Source organism: Dendrobates tinctorius, unplaced genomic scaffold (assembly GCF_039654945.1).
Source record: "Dendrobates tinctorius isolate UK_male_01 unplaced genomic scaffold, ASM3965494v1 ptg000015l, whole genome shotgun sequence".
NCBI classification, from domain to species: Eukaryota; Metazoa; Chordata; class Amphibia; order Anura; family Dendrobatidae; genus Dendrobates; species Dendrobates tinctorius.
Genome location: NW_027361683.1, coordinates 28,118,255 through 28,134,581, shown reverse-complemented (window position 1 = coordinate 28,134,581; position 16,327 = coordinate 28,118,255). Strand labels below are relative to the sequence as shown.

General features: G+C 37.9%; 1 protein-coding gene across 7 annotated transcripts in view; it reads right to left on the bottom strand.

The window, feature by feature from the left end:
- DLGAP3 (DLG associated protein 3) overlaps positions 1-16,327 on the bottom strand; it is a 943,374-nt gene that overhangs the window by 259,815 nt on the left and 667,232 nt on the right. For 4 of the 7 annotated variants that reach the window (XM_073563162.1, XM_073563171.1, XM_073563198.1 and 1 more), the window contains 2 exons: positions 9,620-9,724; positions 5,664-5,898 (listed from right to left, as the gene is read on the bottom strand). In XM_073563162.1, the coding sequence (XP_073419263.1) occupies positions 5,664-5,898; positions 9,620-9,724 (340 nt within the window). The remainder of the gene's footprint in view (positions 1-5,663; positions 5,899-9,619; positions 9,725-16,327) is intronic. The other 3 variants (XM_073563179.1, XM_073563204.1, XM_073563190.1) reach the window with 1 other exon arrangement.

Genomic DNA, 16,327 nt, shown 5'->3' with positions numbered 1-16,327 from the left:
GTAGACACATTTTAGATATGTCTGGTTACAATTACATATTAATATGCTACAGCACTCACTTGGTTAAGCCCCTTTGTAATATATATGCTATTAGAGGAGTGTGTGTCCACCAATGAAAAAATGTTGCAATAAAAGAGGAATGTGGTGGTTCAGAGTCTGGCTGCAAAAGGTTCAGAGCTACGATCACACACGAAGGTGAAGCATGAATGCAGTTTATTGCCAACGCGTTTCAAGGTTTCCAAACTTTTCATCGGGACAAAACCACAATGATCTTCATTGTTGACAATAAACCGCATTCATGCTTCACCTTTGTGTGTGATCGCAGTCCTGAGCCTTGGGCAGCGCAGACTCTGAACCACCAAATTCCCGTTTTATTGCAATGTATCTCATTGGTGGTCCTGCTGCAGCCTTCAAATGCTTCTATAGAAGTTGTGACTGTCACACCCCTATCAGGTGAGGAATAATATTTTACACTCCTTGGTTAACAGATAAGACCCTATTTGTGGTGGGTTTTTGTCTCTCCAGTTTTACCATTTGAATGACTAATGAAAAAAAGACTCAGTGTGCATATCTACTATGCTCTTATATCAAATGGTAGACCTCTGTTGCTTGGCTCCTGTCAGATACTAGGGCCTCTAGTGGGTACAGAGGTCCAAAAATTAAGTAATCGGTGCATCTTCGATGACTTTGAAGCTATGTATTGGTAGTGTCCAATACGTACAGTCATGGCTGAAAGTGTTGGCACCCTTTCTAGCTTTATATTGTTTAAGAAAATGAAGTATTTCTCCCAGAAAATTATTTCAACTGCACATATTTTGTTATACACATGTTTATTTCCTTTCAAAATTGTTGGCACCCTTCTAAAAAAAATTGTTGGTAAACTACTTTGCTTCAAGCATTTGTTGCTTGTTTAAACTCACCTGCAGCAAGTGTCAAGTGTGGGCAATGCCAAAATCACATATGAATCCAAATAAAAGACAGGAGGTTGACTCAATCTTTGTATGGTGTGTTTTTGTGTGTTACACTAAGCATGAAGAAGAGAAAGATTAGAAGAGAACTGTCTGAGGACTTGAGAACCAAAATTGTTGAAAAATATCAATGGTGCGCAACATAATCAAGAAGAATGCAACCCATGGCACTGTCACTAATTTCCCTGGACATAGACAGTTGAGAAAAATTGACGAAAGGTTGCAACACAGGATAGTTCAGATAGTGGATAAGTAGACCCAATCAAATTCCAAATAGATTTAAGCAGTCCTACTGGCTCAGGGTACAACAGTGTCAGTGAGAACTATCCATCAATATTTGAATGAAATGAAATGATATGGCAAGAGACACAGGAGGACCCCACTGCTGACACAGAGACATAAAAAGCTAGACTGCAATTTGCCAAAATGTATGAGCAAGTCAAAATCCTCCTGGGAAAGTGTCTTTTGGACACATGAGACTAAGATAGAGCTTTTTGGTAAAGCACATCATTCTACTGTTTACTGAAAACAAAATGAGGCCTGCAAAGAAAAGAACACAGCATCTACAGTCAAATATGGTGGAGGTTCAAAGATGTTTTGGGGTTGTTTTGTTGCTGCTAGCACTAGGTGCCTTGACTGTGTGAAAGGCATCATGAAATCTGAAGATTACAAACAAAATTCAGGTCACAATGTGGCCCCCAGTGTCAGAAATCTGGGTTTCGTTCTAGGTCATGGGTCTTCTAGCAGGATAATTACCCCAAACATACTTCAACAAGCACCCTGAAATGGATGAAAACAAAGCACTGGAGAGTTCTGAAGTGGTCAACAATGAGTCTTTATTTAAATCTCATTGAACACCTGTGGAGAGATTGTAAAATTGCTGTTGGGAGAAGGCACCCTTCAAATGTGAAAGACTTAGAGCAGTTTGCAAAAGAACAGTGGTCCAAAATTCCAGTTGACAGGTGTAAGAAACTTGTTGATGGCTATAGGAAGCGATTGATAGCAGTTATTTATTTCTAAGGGTGTGCAACCAAATTTAGTCCAGATCATTTTGGGTTTTTTGTGTAACATTATGTAAAATTCACCTTTTTTCTATTTTTTGGGGTTGTTCCAATACACACAAAGGAAATAAACATATGTATAACAAAGCATATGTAATCGCAATAATTTTCTGGAACAATTTCAAAGGTGCCAACACTTTTGGCCATGACTGCATATGGATAAGCGGCTTATGTGAATAAGTTTTATCACTTATGATCTACTAATACGATATAGAAAACAAAAAGCAAAAAACACAAATATCCTGAACTAAAAGTAAAAAATATACTGCAAATAATGCATAAAGGTAATAATAATAAGGGTATTTAGTAAACATAATTTTGATCAAAATAATGTACAAGCCATCCCGCCACATCACGGCAACCCTTGTGGGACAGTCCCTACTCTAGTATTTAAAACCTTATCACTTGCCAAGTGGCGTGAATGTGAATAAGGGTCGAGCGGCTGAACCACTTGTAACAGCTTAGGCCAGACTGGATGGCTTTCCCAGCTCAGAAAGAGGGCAGTCACACCCATATATGCACTGAATGCACAATGAAATGAATAAAAAGCAAATCTGAACTGAGAAAAGTAAGTTAATGTGTATGCACAATGTAAGTGCATATTAACACATGACCATTAACCAGAGAAAACAAAAAGCAAAAAACACAAATATCCTGAACTAAAAGTAAAAAATATACTGCAAATAATGCATAAAGGTAATAATAATAAGGGTATTTAGTAAACATAATTTTGATCAAAATAATGTACAAGCCATCCCGCCACGTCACGGCAACCCTTGTGGGACAGTCACGGGTTGCCGTGACGTGGCGGGATGGCTTGCATTATTTGCAGTATATTTTTTACTTTTAGTTCAGGATATTTGTGTTTTTTGCTTTTTGTTTTCTCTGGTTAATGTTCATGTGTTAATATGCACTTACATTGTGCATACACATTAACTTACTTTTCTCAGTTCAGATTTGCTTTTTATTCATTTCATTGTGCATTCAGTGCATATATGGGTGTGACCGCCCTCTTTCTGAGCTGGGAAAGCCATCCAGTCTGGCCTAAGCTGTTACAAGTGGTTCAGCCGCTCGACCCTTATTCACATTCACGCCACTTGGCAAGTGATAAGGTTTTAAATACTAGAGTAGGGACTGTCCCACAAGGGTTGCCGTGACGTGGCGGGATGGCTTGTACATTATTTTGATCAAAATTATGTTTACTAAATACCCTTATTATTATTACCTTTATGCATTATTTGCAGTATATTTTTTACTTTTAGTTCAGGATATTTGTGTTTTTTGCTTTTTGTTTTCTCTGGTTAATGGTCATGTGTTAATATGCACTTACATTGTGCATACACATTAACTTACTTTTCTCAGTTCAGATTTGCTTTTTATTCATTTCATTGTGCATTCAGTGCATATATGGGTGTGACCGCCCTCTTTCTGAGCTGGGAAAGCCATCCAGTCTGGCCTAAGCTGTTACAAGTGGTTCAGCCGCTCGACCCTTATTCACATTCACGCCACTTGGCAAGTGATAAGGTTTTAAATACTAGAGTAGGGACTGTCCCACAAGGGTTGCCATGACGTGGCGGGATGGCTTGTACATTATTTTGATCAAAATTATGTTTACTAAATACCCTTATTATTATTACCTTTATGCATTATTTGCAGTATATTTTTTACTTTTAGTTCAGGATATTTGTGTTTTTTGCTTTTTGTTTTCTCTGGTTAATGGTCATGTGTTAATATGCACTTACATTGTGCATACACATTAACTTACTTTTCTCAGTTCAGATTTGCTTTTTATTCATTTCATTGTGCATTCAGTGCATATATGGGTGTGACCGCCCTCTTTCTGAGCTGGGAAAGCCATCCAGTCTGGCCTAAGCTGTTACAAGTGGTTCAGCCGCTCGACCCTTATTCACATTCACGCCACTTGGCAAGTGATAAGGCTTTTTATTGCTTTTTAATACGATATAGATAGATTCTAATTCATAACAAATCTGGAACTAATAACACAGATTATTTATAATCATTAAAGCTTTTTTTACATTACACTCTTCATTTCAGATGACAAAAAAGCTATAGGATAAATGAACCAGCTAAGATGATAGGTACTGCAATTTTATCTCAGCCTAGATTTTGCCAAGCTTCAAAAAACATACATTTACATAAATACACTGATCAGTGTAACATGAAAACCACTGACAAGGAAGGTGAATAACAGATTATTTTGTGACAATGATATCTGTCAATGGGTGGGTTACATTAGGCAGCAAGTGAACATTCAGTTCTTGCCGTTGTGTTGGAAACAGTAAAATTGGTGGATCTAAGTAACTTTGACAAGGGCTAAACTGTGATAGCTAGATAACCATGTTAAAGCATTCCCAAAACTGTAGATATAGGGGTTTGAAACTTCAAAAGTGATTCACAGAAGGGCAGTCACAGAACCAGCAACAAGATAACTAGATGGGTGCTCAAGACTTACTGATAACCATAGGAAGAAAATGCGAGCTTGTCTGGTCCCAAATATAATCTACTGCATTCCAGATTTATGAAAAAAGTTCAATATGGCTATGATAGAAAGGTGTCAAAAGGTGATTGTAACGTAGATGTGGTCCAGCTAGATTGCCCAAGCTTACCCCAGTCTACCCCAGATAGCAACTTTATGGCAAAGGTGATCACTACTGTTCAGGAATAGATTATGAAACATGGCAACAAGTTCAAGGTCTTGACTTGACCACCAAATTTATAAGGTCTCAATGCAAATAAGCATCTGGGAAATGTGTAATAAATAGGTCTGATCTATACTTTTGGGTCAAAGCTGCTTTAGGGTGACATAGATGATGTCCACAATATTAGGCAGGTGGCTTGATGTTATGGCTGATTGGTGTAATATACCGTACGTTTCTTCAGCAACCAACGTTACCATAAGAAAGTAGAACAATGAGAATGGAGAATACATTCTTATAGACTGTTAGGGAAAAACAGGGAGAAGCAGAACATACATCTTTTGCTAACTGGCAGACACAATTATTACACTCACTTTCATGGCAATAAGCGACACATTACTTTTGCACTAGCTATAACCTTGCACACATGAAAGCTAGCATATGACCTAAAAGAAAGGTCTCCTTCTATTAGCCACTGCGACATTTATCTGCAATGACAGATATGAGTTCAGAGTTATTATTTCATAGACCAAGTGACTTGAACTAACAATGTCTGTGACCCCATGACTGTAAAGCTTGCCTAACAGGACCATTATTCTTTATAGTTGCAAAGTAATATTTATGTTTCAGTTTTTACAGCTATTTGTCCAAATATCAAGATAAAAAAAGGATAATAATGAAAGTATTAGGAAATATTCTGTATTGAAATACAGTTATTTTATAAGAAAAAAAGGGAGAAATATTTCTTCAGATTACTTTTCAAGTTTCATATTTGTAGATTGCAGTTCAGAGATCTCAAAACATTTAAAGTTATCACAAGAAGCTGAAATGTCTAACTGTAACATGAGCAGAGGGAGACATGAATGAAAACTCAACATGAACACAACTTGCAATGATTGTAATGGAAACAAATAACAAGATTAGACCGAAGGATTATAGACATAGTATGCTACATTGTGTGTGTAACAGCCACTTACAAGCGTTGGGCTTGAGAATGCTGCTGGCAAGGGTTGGTCCGGATGGGCCAGACATGGAAAAGACAGAGATGCAGTCATCATCTTGGGAGCAGCCAGCTTGGATGGCACGGAGGTAGCTGTGACTTCGCATTCGGAAACAGCCAGGGAGATCCAAAGCTTCAACAGCATGAGATTCCACTTCGCTGAACACCGATTCACATGCGGCCCCTGATTGGTGGTTTAGTTCACCCTTAACCTAGAAAGAAAAGATGACTAGGATCAGGACTTACTCATGTCACACAACATCTTCCTTACCTAATGACCCATTCAAGGTTTATCAATTATGTTAAGGAATTATCTCACACAATCAAACCAATATTTCTTTTTACCTATGAAAGTTCTAAAACAAGTAATCTATAATCAATTAATAGTGAAGCTTGTGATTATAATACCAATATACCAAAAACTTTCCTGTGTTCTAATGAATAATCAGCACAGAGGTAATTGCAACATATCTACCTCCAAGTAGTTTGATTTGTACTAGGCTATAATATTAGGGTGAGTACTGTCTATGGCAAACACTTCTCTATTTATGTGTATAGTCTATGGCCAACACTTCTCTATTTCTGTGTATAATCTATTACAAACACTTCTCTATTTCTGTGTATAGTCTATGGCAAACACTTCTCTATTTCTGTGTATAGTCTATGGCAAACACTTCTCTATTTCTGTGTATAGTCTATGGCAAACACTTCTCTATTTCTGTGTATAGTCTATGGCAAACATTTCTCTATTTCTGTGTATAGTCTATGGCAAACACTTCTCTATTTCTGTGTATAGTCTATGGCAAACACTTCTCTATTTCTGTGTATAGCCAATGGCCAGTACTTCTCCATTTATGTGTATAGTCTATGGCTAGCACTTCTCTATTTATGTGTATAGTCTATGGTCAGCACTTCTCTATTTCTGTGTATAGTCTATGGCAAACACTTCTCTATTTCTGTGTATAGTCTATGGCAAACACTTCTCTATTTCTGTGTATAGTCTATGGCAAACACTTCTCTATTTCTGTGTATAGTCTATGGCAAACATTTCTCTATTTCTGTGTATAGTCTATGGCAAACACTTCTCTATTTCTGTGTATAGTCTATGGCAAACACTTCTCTATTTCTGTGTATAGCCAATGGCCAGTACTTCTCCATTTATGTGTATAGTCTATGGCTAGCACTTCTCTATTTATGTGTATAGTCTATGGTCAGCACTTCTCTATTTCTGTGTATAGTCTATGGCCAGCACTTCTCTATTTCTGTGTATAGTCTATGGCAAACACTTCTCTATTTCTGTGTATAGTCTATGGCAAACACTTCTCTATTTCTGTGTATAGTCTATGGCAAACACTTCTCTATTTTTGTGTATAGTCTATGGCCAACACTTCTCTATTTCTGTGTATAGTCTATGGCCAACACTTCTCTATTTCTGTGTATAGTCTATGGCCAACACTTGTTCAATTTATGTGTATAGTCTATGGCCAGCACTTCTCTATTTCTGTGTATAGTATATGGCCAACACTTCTCTATTTCTGTGTATAGTCTATGGCCAACACTTGCTCAATTCATGTGCATAGTCTATGGCAAACACTTCTCTATTTATGTGTATCGTCTATGGCAAACGCTTCTCAATTTGTGTGGCCTCCCTACTCAGAACATAAGTTTAACCACTGTTCAGAGTCCATGCTGATTTATTTTAATTATCTCAATTTATATTAAAATGTATATAACATAGTTTAAAATATGGACAAAGTAGTCAGTTATATTGAGTAAAGATTGGTGCAACCAGAAGGCTGTGGCTACATCAAATTTCTAAAAATTCTGAGAAAAAAACATTTCTGCAACTTATCTGTGACTTGCTTCAATTCTGCTTTCAATACAACAAAATCAAAGAAATTAAATGGAACAAATGTTGGTGTAAGTGCAATATGTAGGTGGACATTCACACGGTCCTGCTCTGCACCGTCTATTGAGACTGACTGGCACATAGAGAGGTTTAACACTAAAGATAGGACTATCCTGATTGGGCCCACCTTGTCGTGGTGGGATGACTTTTATGCTTTTTTTATCAAAATAGTGTCAGCTAAGTACCCTATATTATTTACTTGTAAACTTTTACTATTTACTTACTTAGTAGAGGGTATACTCTCATTGTTTTTATTCTAGGTTATATTTATGAATACAGCAGTCAAGTTGCAGACAAGTGGCACGCCACTTGCACTGAGGTCAATGGCTAGAGTGTCATGTGTGATTTGCGAACAGTGACAGAAAATCCAACACATTTGGAAACATTTGCAACTCTGTGACACAGTCGCAGGATGTCGCAGGTCGCAATGTGATGCCAAAGGAAATCATTACATCCAATGTTGCAATGTGTCACTGCAATTTCAGTTGCCATGTAGCCTTAGCCTAAAAAGCGCTGCTCACTGTAAGATGTATGATCCCTTTGTAAAAATTAAATCCTCAGTTAGGCTTTTCCAACAACTGAGGATCTCCTCCTTCATGAGGCATGCCTTACAGTTTGAGAAGCACTGGTCTAACACTGGACTATGTGACCCGACTTTCATAATCATCTATGAACTAGATGACCATTTGCAAAGTCTTATATTATTTTAATTTTATTAAAAAAACATTGTATACTGTATGTAAGTTTAGCTGTGCCGAGATTGACTCCCCGCTTTCTTATATGATATATTATGATATATACTTTCTGTAACAATAACAACAATGATTGATACCATAATATGTGAGATTCGCCATTTCAACCTAATGATTATAAATTTAGACAATATGAAATTTAGCCTTGAGCTTGCAGGAAGTTAATAACAGCTACTGGACGTATGAAAAGGTGAGTTAATGAGACATGCTACACACAAACACAATATAGCAGATGTGGAAAAGAAAGCATATCAGACCTTTACTGAACCTTTTCTGTAAAATTCCTATCATTATTGAAAGGTGAAGCTCATCGTTGGATTTCTTTTTTATTATTCTTATTTACTGCTTTGCAGGAAGTCAATATGTTGTACCACGAATATTTTACCATCTGCATGCCTTGGGCCACTTCAAGCTCATTTGGAAAGTTAATATAATAAATGTGGCTAACAGATGTTCAATGTTGGATTTCTTTTTATATTATAACTAGTACATATTAAGAAAATCTAACGTTAAGGTGGAACACACAGTATGCTTGGGCTTGATGTCCATGGTAAATATAGAAGTAATCTTGGACAGAGTGGACAAATCCATGGACTACTCCATATCATATCTGCATGAGGGTATTCCTCAGAGTGTGAATAGAGTTCTGTTAAACCTCACTCACATACATTATACTGTTCTTTATAGTGTTTTTTGGTATTGAACCGAGATCCACATACACAACATGTGTACATGGTTTTAGAGATCATTTTTTCTACAAGAGTTAGATAATCCCAAACAAATTCTAAGGTGGGCTTTCATAGCCTATACTTCCTTTCCACAGTCACATTATATCCATAAATGAGTATTATTATGATGCAACAAAGCAAGATAAGATAGAGTTAAGATAGATAGAGTTAAGATCAAGCGAGAAGCAATGTAAGACATCATGATGGTTGAATTACCGTATGTCCCCATTACAGCAGTTGTCAAAAACTACCTTGAGTGCTTGAACAACGAGCAATCGATAAGTCTATAGCCTAAAAAGCTACAAAACATTTACAATTCATAAAATCCTAATTTATTCTTAATTTTCTAATGATATTTCACTGTTTATTTTAGGACTACATTTTAATAGTAGCAAATGAATAAGGAAATATACCCCGATTGTGCTGCCTTACGGCTGCTTCGTTGTGCTGGCACCTGGTCTTAATATGAAGCATAAAACAGTAAATCAAGAACATAAATGGAGTGGGTTACACATGATTCTTTCCAAATGGATACTGCACTTACTAGGTATTGATCTTGTGATTTATGATTCCTCTGTATCCTAAACCTTGGCGAGCCTGGGCCCTGAGAATTTCCCGGGTAAAATAAGCCTTCATGTCTGTTGTGATACTGCAATAAAATGGACTTATTTTACAAGTGCCCATGCTCTCCATATCGTCGCATACAATTTTATGACTTTTTGGGATCAAAGTAAGGTCTGAATGATGTTGCTAGCTTTAATTTTCCCAACAGTTTTTAGATTATGCTGTATTTTCAGGACTTTTTTTGGTACTTATAAAACAGTTTATATTTATTGCATCTCATAGAAAAGTAACTCCTTATAGGATTCCCTCTTATCTCCCTAATAACTTAAAAAATACTCAAAAGACAGTCTTAGGCTACATTCGTATAGCCACAATGTGGCCACATTTTAACCTCCGCATCAAATTTGTCAATTGTGGCAAAATTGCCACCAGACCAGAAGAGATTCCAACAAATTATAAAACTAAAATCATGAATTTTATTAATAACAAATTTAAAATAATGGATGGATATTAAAAAATGGACAGGGTTAAGACCTCCAAAAATAGGGGGAGGCACAGCTTAGAGGCATAGCACAATAATATAAATAGAACACACTGTTTAAATATGTATAAGTGTAAGTTTAACACTAATAGCTGTATATCCAAGCCACTGTATGAGACAAATTAGTTTCTATAAATATATATTCAGGAATATGTGCAGTGCCTGATACAGTGGCTATCACACGCCCCCGGAAGCGAGCAGCGAAACGGTGCCCATCGGGCAGAATGGAGAGCACCTCTTTGTATACTACCCGTGTGATACATCCACTACCTCTTTTCAGGTAATAAATATATTTAAAGGGGCATACTTTTAGCCCCATTCACCGGGACATTATGGCACAACAAGTATTGAATTAATAGACTCCCCTGTTCAACCAATTCTTGATAGTCACTGTATCAGGCACTGCACATATTCCTGAATATAAATGTTTTTGTCTCTATATTTTCTATGGCTTATTGAATGTCACATATGTAATTTTTTATGGAGTCAATTTGCATTGATTGGTGACTTATAGGACCTAATTGGTCTCATACAGTGGCTTGGATACACTGCTATTAGTGTTATACTTACACTTAGGTCTAAGGGGTAAGTTGGCTTGTCAAGGTAAGGAGGTTTATTCGCCGTGCAATGCTCCTCTGGGAAATTTAATATGCAAATTGCCTCTTCAGAGAGAAAGAGGTCTTGGACTCTATAGCAAGACTTGTTAAAGGGTCGATTGTGACTTGTAGGATCGCTACTTCCATCAGGTGGCGCTATAGAGTTCAAGTCCTCTTCCTCTCTAAAGAGGCAATTTGCATATACTTATACTTATACATATTTAAACATTGGGTTCTATTTATATTATTGTGCTGTGCCTTTAAAATGTGCCTCCCCCTCCTTTTTGCAAGTCTTAACCCTGTCCATTTTTTAATACCCATTCATTATTTTAAATTTGTTATTAATAAAATTCATGATTTTAATTGTATAATTTGTTGGAATCTCTTCTGGTCTGGTGGCTATTTTGCCACAATTGACGAATTTGATGCATATTGTTTGAAGTGTCTGACAGTCACTTGCCTTTTGGGACATATAGGTATTATCACATTTTAACATCTGTACTGTAGTTGCTAGTTCCAGCCTGACTGCGAATCTACTAACCCAAACAGCAACATAGAACCTTATGATATTGTTTATTTGGCTCATGAAACCTGGACTCAGTCCAGGACTTGTGACCATGACACAGATGCTAAAATATGCCTGCCTTTCGGCCATCTGAGCGAGGCTTATAGTATTTTCTCAAACTCGATTTTTGAAAATGTATAAAAGTCAGTGGAAACATATAAAAAGCTAGTAGTGTCTGATTCCAATATAGCATCCATAGTACAGCATTGAGACTAAACCTCTATTTTATAGATTATAGACATTTCACAGTAGACCAGGGAAGCTGTATAGTCTATAGTAAGAATAACTGTGCATAGGTGGAAGATTGCAGTGACCAGCAGTCACTACCTCTTAAACGGGTTGTCTGCCTTTGGAGAAATTTTGTTTTTACTTAAAGAGGTTGTCCAGTACGCTTACAATGATGAGCTATCATTAGGATAGGAAATCAATGTCTGATCAGCTGGGATCCGACACCCAGCATGCCCGTCAACAAGCTGTTATCGGTGGCAGCCGCCGGCCTGAAGTGCTTACTTTGTAGAGCTAGCCGTCTACTTGTAGTGGCTACCACAGGGTACTACACATCTGCCTCATATTGATTTGAATAGGGGGCACATGTGCAGGACCAAGCCCCGACCATTACAAATAGATGACCAGCCCTGCAATTAAGTATTTCCAGCCAGCGGCCACCACCTCCAACACTGATAACAGCTGATCGACAGGAGGTTCGGGTGTAGGACCCCGGCCGATCAGACATTGATAACCTATCCTAAGGGTAAGCCATCAATGTAAAAGTAGTGGACATACTCTTGAAAGAAACTCTCCCACAGAACAATTCATTTCCTAAACCTGTGTAAATGTAAAGGTAGTGTAGTGTAAGTGTGGCAATAAACTCACAACGGTTTTCAGAGCTGCTCCAGTGCTTTTCTGGGTCATATGAATTCTAGTCCAACCTGCCAGCTCACACAGGGGTCTATGTGTGAGCCAAAAGTCACTTTTTACAATATGAGTTTTGTTCTGATGCTCCAAAAACTTATAACGGAAAAACAACTTCTAGCACACATAGACCCCAAGGTGATACGCCTAGCTGGAATAGAATTCAAGTGACCCGGAACAGGACTGGAGCAGCTCTGGAGACTGGTAAAGATGGTAATCTATTAATCTATTAAAACACTTACACTACATGTACTCTTACACAGGTCTAGGTAATAAAAAAAGTTTTGTGTGAGTTTTTCTTTAAATGCATGTAATTGGAGCTGGGATTGGGTGAAAAATACAGAAATGGTGACATGTTTTTATTATACATTTCCTCTGTTCTGCTCCTGATTTTGTCTTACAGATACTGATGTAAAATACTGACCTAATACTGATAGTGTGAACGTGGACTAAAAGTCATTTTTGCAATTGGGTTTTATAAAAAATTCTGAAACATTTGCTTTGTATAGACTTTGTGTTGCACTTTATAACGTTGGTTAAAAAAATTAGTTTCAGTAGCTTTGACAAAGGAGGACGCCGCAGTGCATCTGAAACGCGTAGCCATAACATGCCTGTCTGTTTCTAACCATGTTTGTCGAATTCTCTCCATGGAGTTGGAATTTTAATTGTCTATAATATAAAGGATTTTAGTTTTAAACTGGAGCTGGAATCTACAACTCTTCTAAACAATTACCGTAGAGAATCCAGCAGTCAGCAATGGCAGACTGAAGGAGAGTTTGTAACTCTTTTATCTGTTTTTTTTCTGAGCTCCTCTCAGCTGGTTTAAGACCATAGAAAACATCAAAGTGCTTGTAAACACCAAATGGTGAAAAAACTGTAATGAAACTCAATTGCAAAACATTTTTTACCTGAAATACATGCATTTAAGTAAAAAACAAAAAATAAATAAAACTGTCTCAACATGTGGATGACCCCTTTAATAATTAGGTACCTAACATTAGGCATCAATATATTGAGTCTACACAAGTATGCTGATGTAGAAACATTATAGGCCAGCATTTATTTGCTAAAGAGGGACTGGAAAGGGTCAGGTGACAAATATATCAGGAATGTGGCACAGAAGGCCCAGAAGAGAAAAAGAATAGGAATATGGGGACATACTTGGAAATGTATTGGCAGTTCCTGTTATTTTGGGCAAGTGGCATGAGTCACTATATCTGTTCTGGGGCCATCTGCAGATGGCATAAGCTGTAATAAGGGAAAAGTGGGAATCTGTGGCCGGCACGGGCCAGGCTGATTGAGATTGCCCCTTTGTGACAAGGCTTCAATATCAATAAGAAGAAACACAAATAAATATTGCAGTGATTTTCTCTTTATTCATACCAGCTTGATGATGTTCCTACAAGGTTCCTCTAGTAGCTCAACGAAAATTGTGTGTTCTCACCATTGTAGGACACAGCAGCCCCATATTTCACAGCTCATTACGAAAAAATTGTCGAATTCAAGAAAATAAAAAGCTGAACTGAAAAAATCATTCTGAAATTTTCTTTCTTTATGTGAATGACTTCCAGGATAAATAGTGTAGATTTATTGTAAATTGCTATTTTTTTTGGCAGAAAAAGCTCAGTGTTCTGTGTAGAAGTAAATCTATAATATCAGATGGTTTACCCGTTCCTGTTTGAGTTGCTTTCTTATGCAGATGCATCCTAAGATGATTTATTAAGATAAATCAATGGTAATAAATTAGAAAGTGGTCATACTGAGGAGAACATGCGTTATACTTATTTTTCACTATTAGAAAGAAAAAAGGATGACATACCCACCATCTGAGAAAATAATGGTTTATTTATTAACCATGAAAAAGGATTTTTTTTTCATGCGTATAAGATCATATAAAGGATTTATCTCAAATTGTTGAAAAGGAGCACACTGCTCGCCTGCCTCTTGGGTTCTGCTTGTCAGGGAACTGTGAGCTCCTGGCTGGAAATGAGTGAACATCGTCAGCTCCCTCCTTATTCGGGACGCTACAGTGGTTACCGAAGAAGCTGCATCGGGAACCCGGATACCTGGAGAGCTCCCAATAATCAGCTGCATGTGTCGTAACTCTGACACTCACAACACATGCATGGAGAGCCCAACACACAGGCTTTCCATGCATGTGTTGTGACTGTCACAGAGCTGCGGCACATGCAGCTGTGGTGCCGGACACTTCATTATTGGGAGCGCTCAAAGTATCCGGGTTCCCGATGCAGCTTGTTCGGTAGCACTATAGCTTTCCGAATAAGGAGGGAGCCGATGATGTTCGTTCATCTCTAGTCCGGACTGATTGACAATGCAGACCAGAAGCATTGTCTCACCACTAGCCAAGACTGTGCTCTTCCTAATGCTGCTAGCAGTGGCAGCTTTCTCTGTAAAATTAGGAAAGCACAGGGATACAAAAAACTGTCTGGATCCAGCAATCTGGTCAGCTTTACAGCATCACCTGCATACTCTATAGAAAAGAGTAATATAGAAAAGAGCTTGTAAGTGCTGCAGTCCTTGCCCATGAGACCAGCCATTTTTGACAGTGTGCAGCAGTATCTTGGAAATGAGGAAACAGCAAAGGCAGTAAACAGTAAACTTAAAAGAAGTTGTCCCACAAACAAATTACGTTTTAATCAATAGATCTTGGACTAAAATTAAGTTCCACAATTGGAAAAAAATGTTCCTGTGTGTAATGGCTGTGACAGGGACACGGTCTGATCATACCACAGCTTCTGGGCAGAGGAGGACACCAATGAAAGAATCAGCCAGAATCCAATCCTGTCCTGTCTGTATCCTCTCTTTTGCCTCCTCCCCTGCCCAGGAGCTGTGGTATGATCAGACCATGTCCCTGTACGGTCAGACACAGTGATTACACAGTACACAGCAGGAACACATTTATAAGATTATCTCAGCACAGTAACATTTATTTTAAACACATTCAAGTGTGGAGTTTATTTTTATTCTAAGGTCTATAGATTAAAATTAAGTAAATTGTACTTTGTGGGAAAACCCCTTTTAAGGTACACTCACAATGGCGTATAACATGGCTGAGTGCTATCCGGTGTTTTATTGTACAGCGCTCGGCCCAGTATTATACTATGGGGCAGTGAAGATCTTTGATTATTTTCTCATGCTGACCTGGAATGAGAAAACAATAGCAGCATGCTGCGAGTGGCTCCACTATTCGGTTTACAAGCACCCGTACAAGTCTATGGGTGAATGTGAAATATCAGACTGCACCCGGATGTCATTTGAGTGCTGTCCGACATCCACGGACACAGAATGGAGAAGGTGGAGAAATGACATTATGCATATTCTCGGCACCTGGGCTGTGATAATTTTATGCGAGAGAATCGGAGCACACTCAAATGACACTCAGATCAGACTCTGACAGAGTTTGATCAGAGTGTCATTAGCATAATTGGCCCGTTTCTCTCGCGTGGCAGAACCCTTAATATCACTCCGTTCTTAGGAACAGAGAGAATTTTTAATAACAAATAAATTGCAAAGTCTCTTGCTTTTACGAGAACTTTGCAATCTTACCAATTTAAGAAAATGAGACAATCTCTAAGGTAGCCAATTGCTAAGTGTGAGTGGGAAAAATAAAACAAATGTTTATATACTGTATACTTCCCCTAATGTCCCCCCCCCAAAAAAAAAATTATTGGACTGTGTTAAAACACAAAATGACAGTTCTTTCCACTATATGGTAACTTCTAATATTCTAAGATATAGGGCTTGTGCACACGCTGCAGATTTGGTGCGTTTTTGCCATGCAGATTTTCTAGATAAACTTGAAGCAATCTTGATGCCAGAAAGGTAAATGAAAAATCTGAAGGGTCATGCACACGTTGCTTACTTGTGTCTTGCAGATTTGGTGCAGAAAATAATCAGCTGCATGTCGATTCTCAGTGCGTTTTTGCAGCGTTTTTCACCATTGACTTCACTCAAATCAGTCAAAAACACAGAGCAAAAATGCACCAAAAACGCATGTTTTTACAGCAGTGTTATTCTTGCCATGAGATGAAGAAGTGGAGCAGAAATTTTACT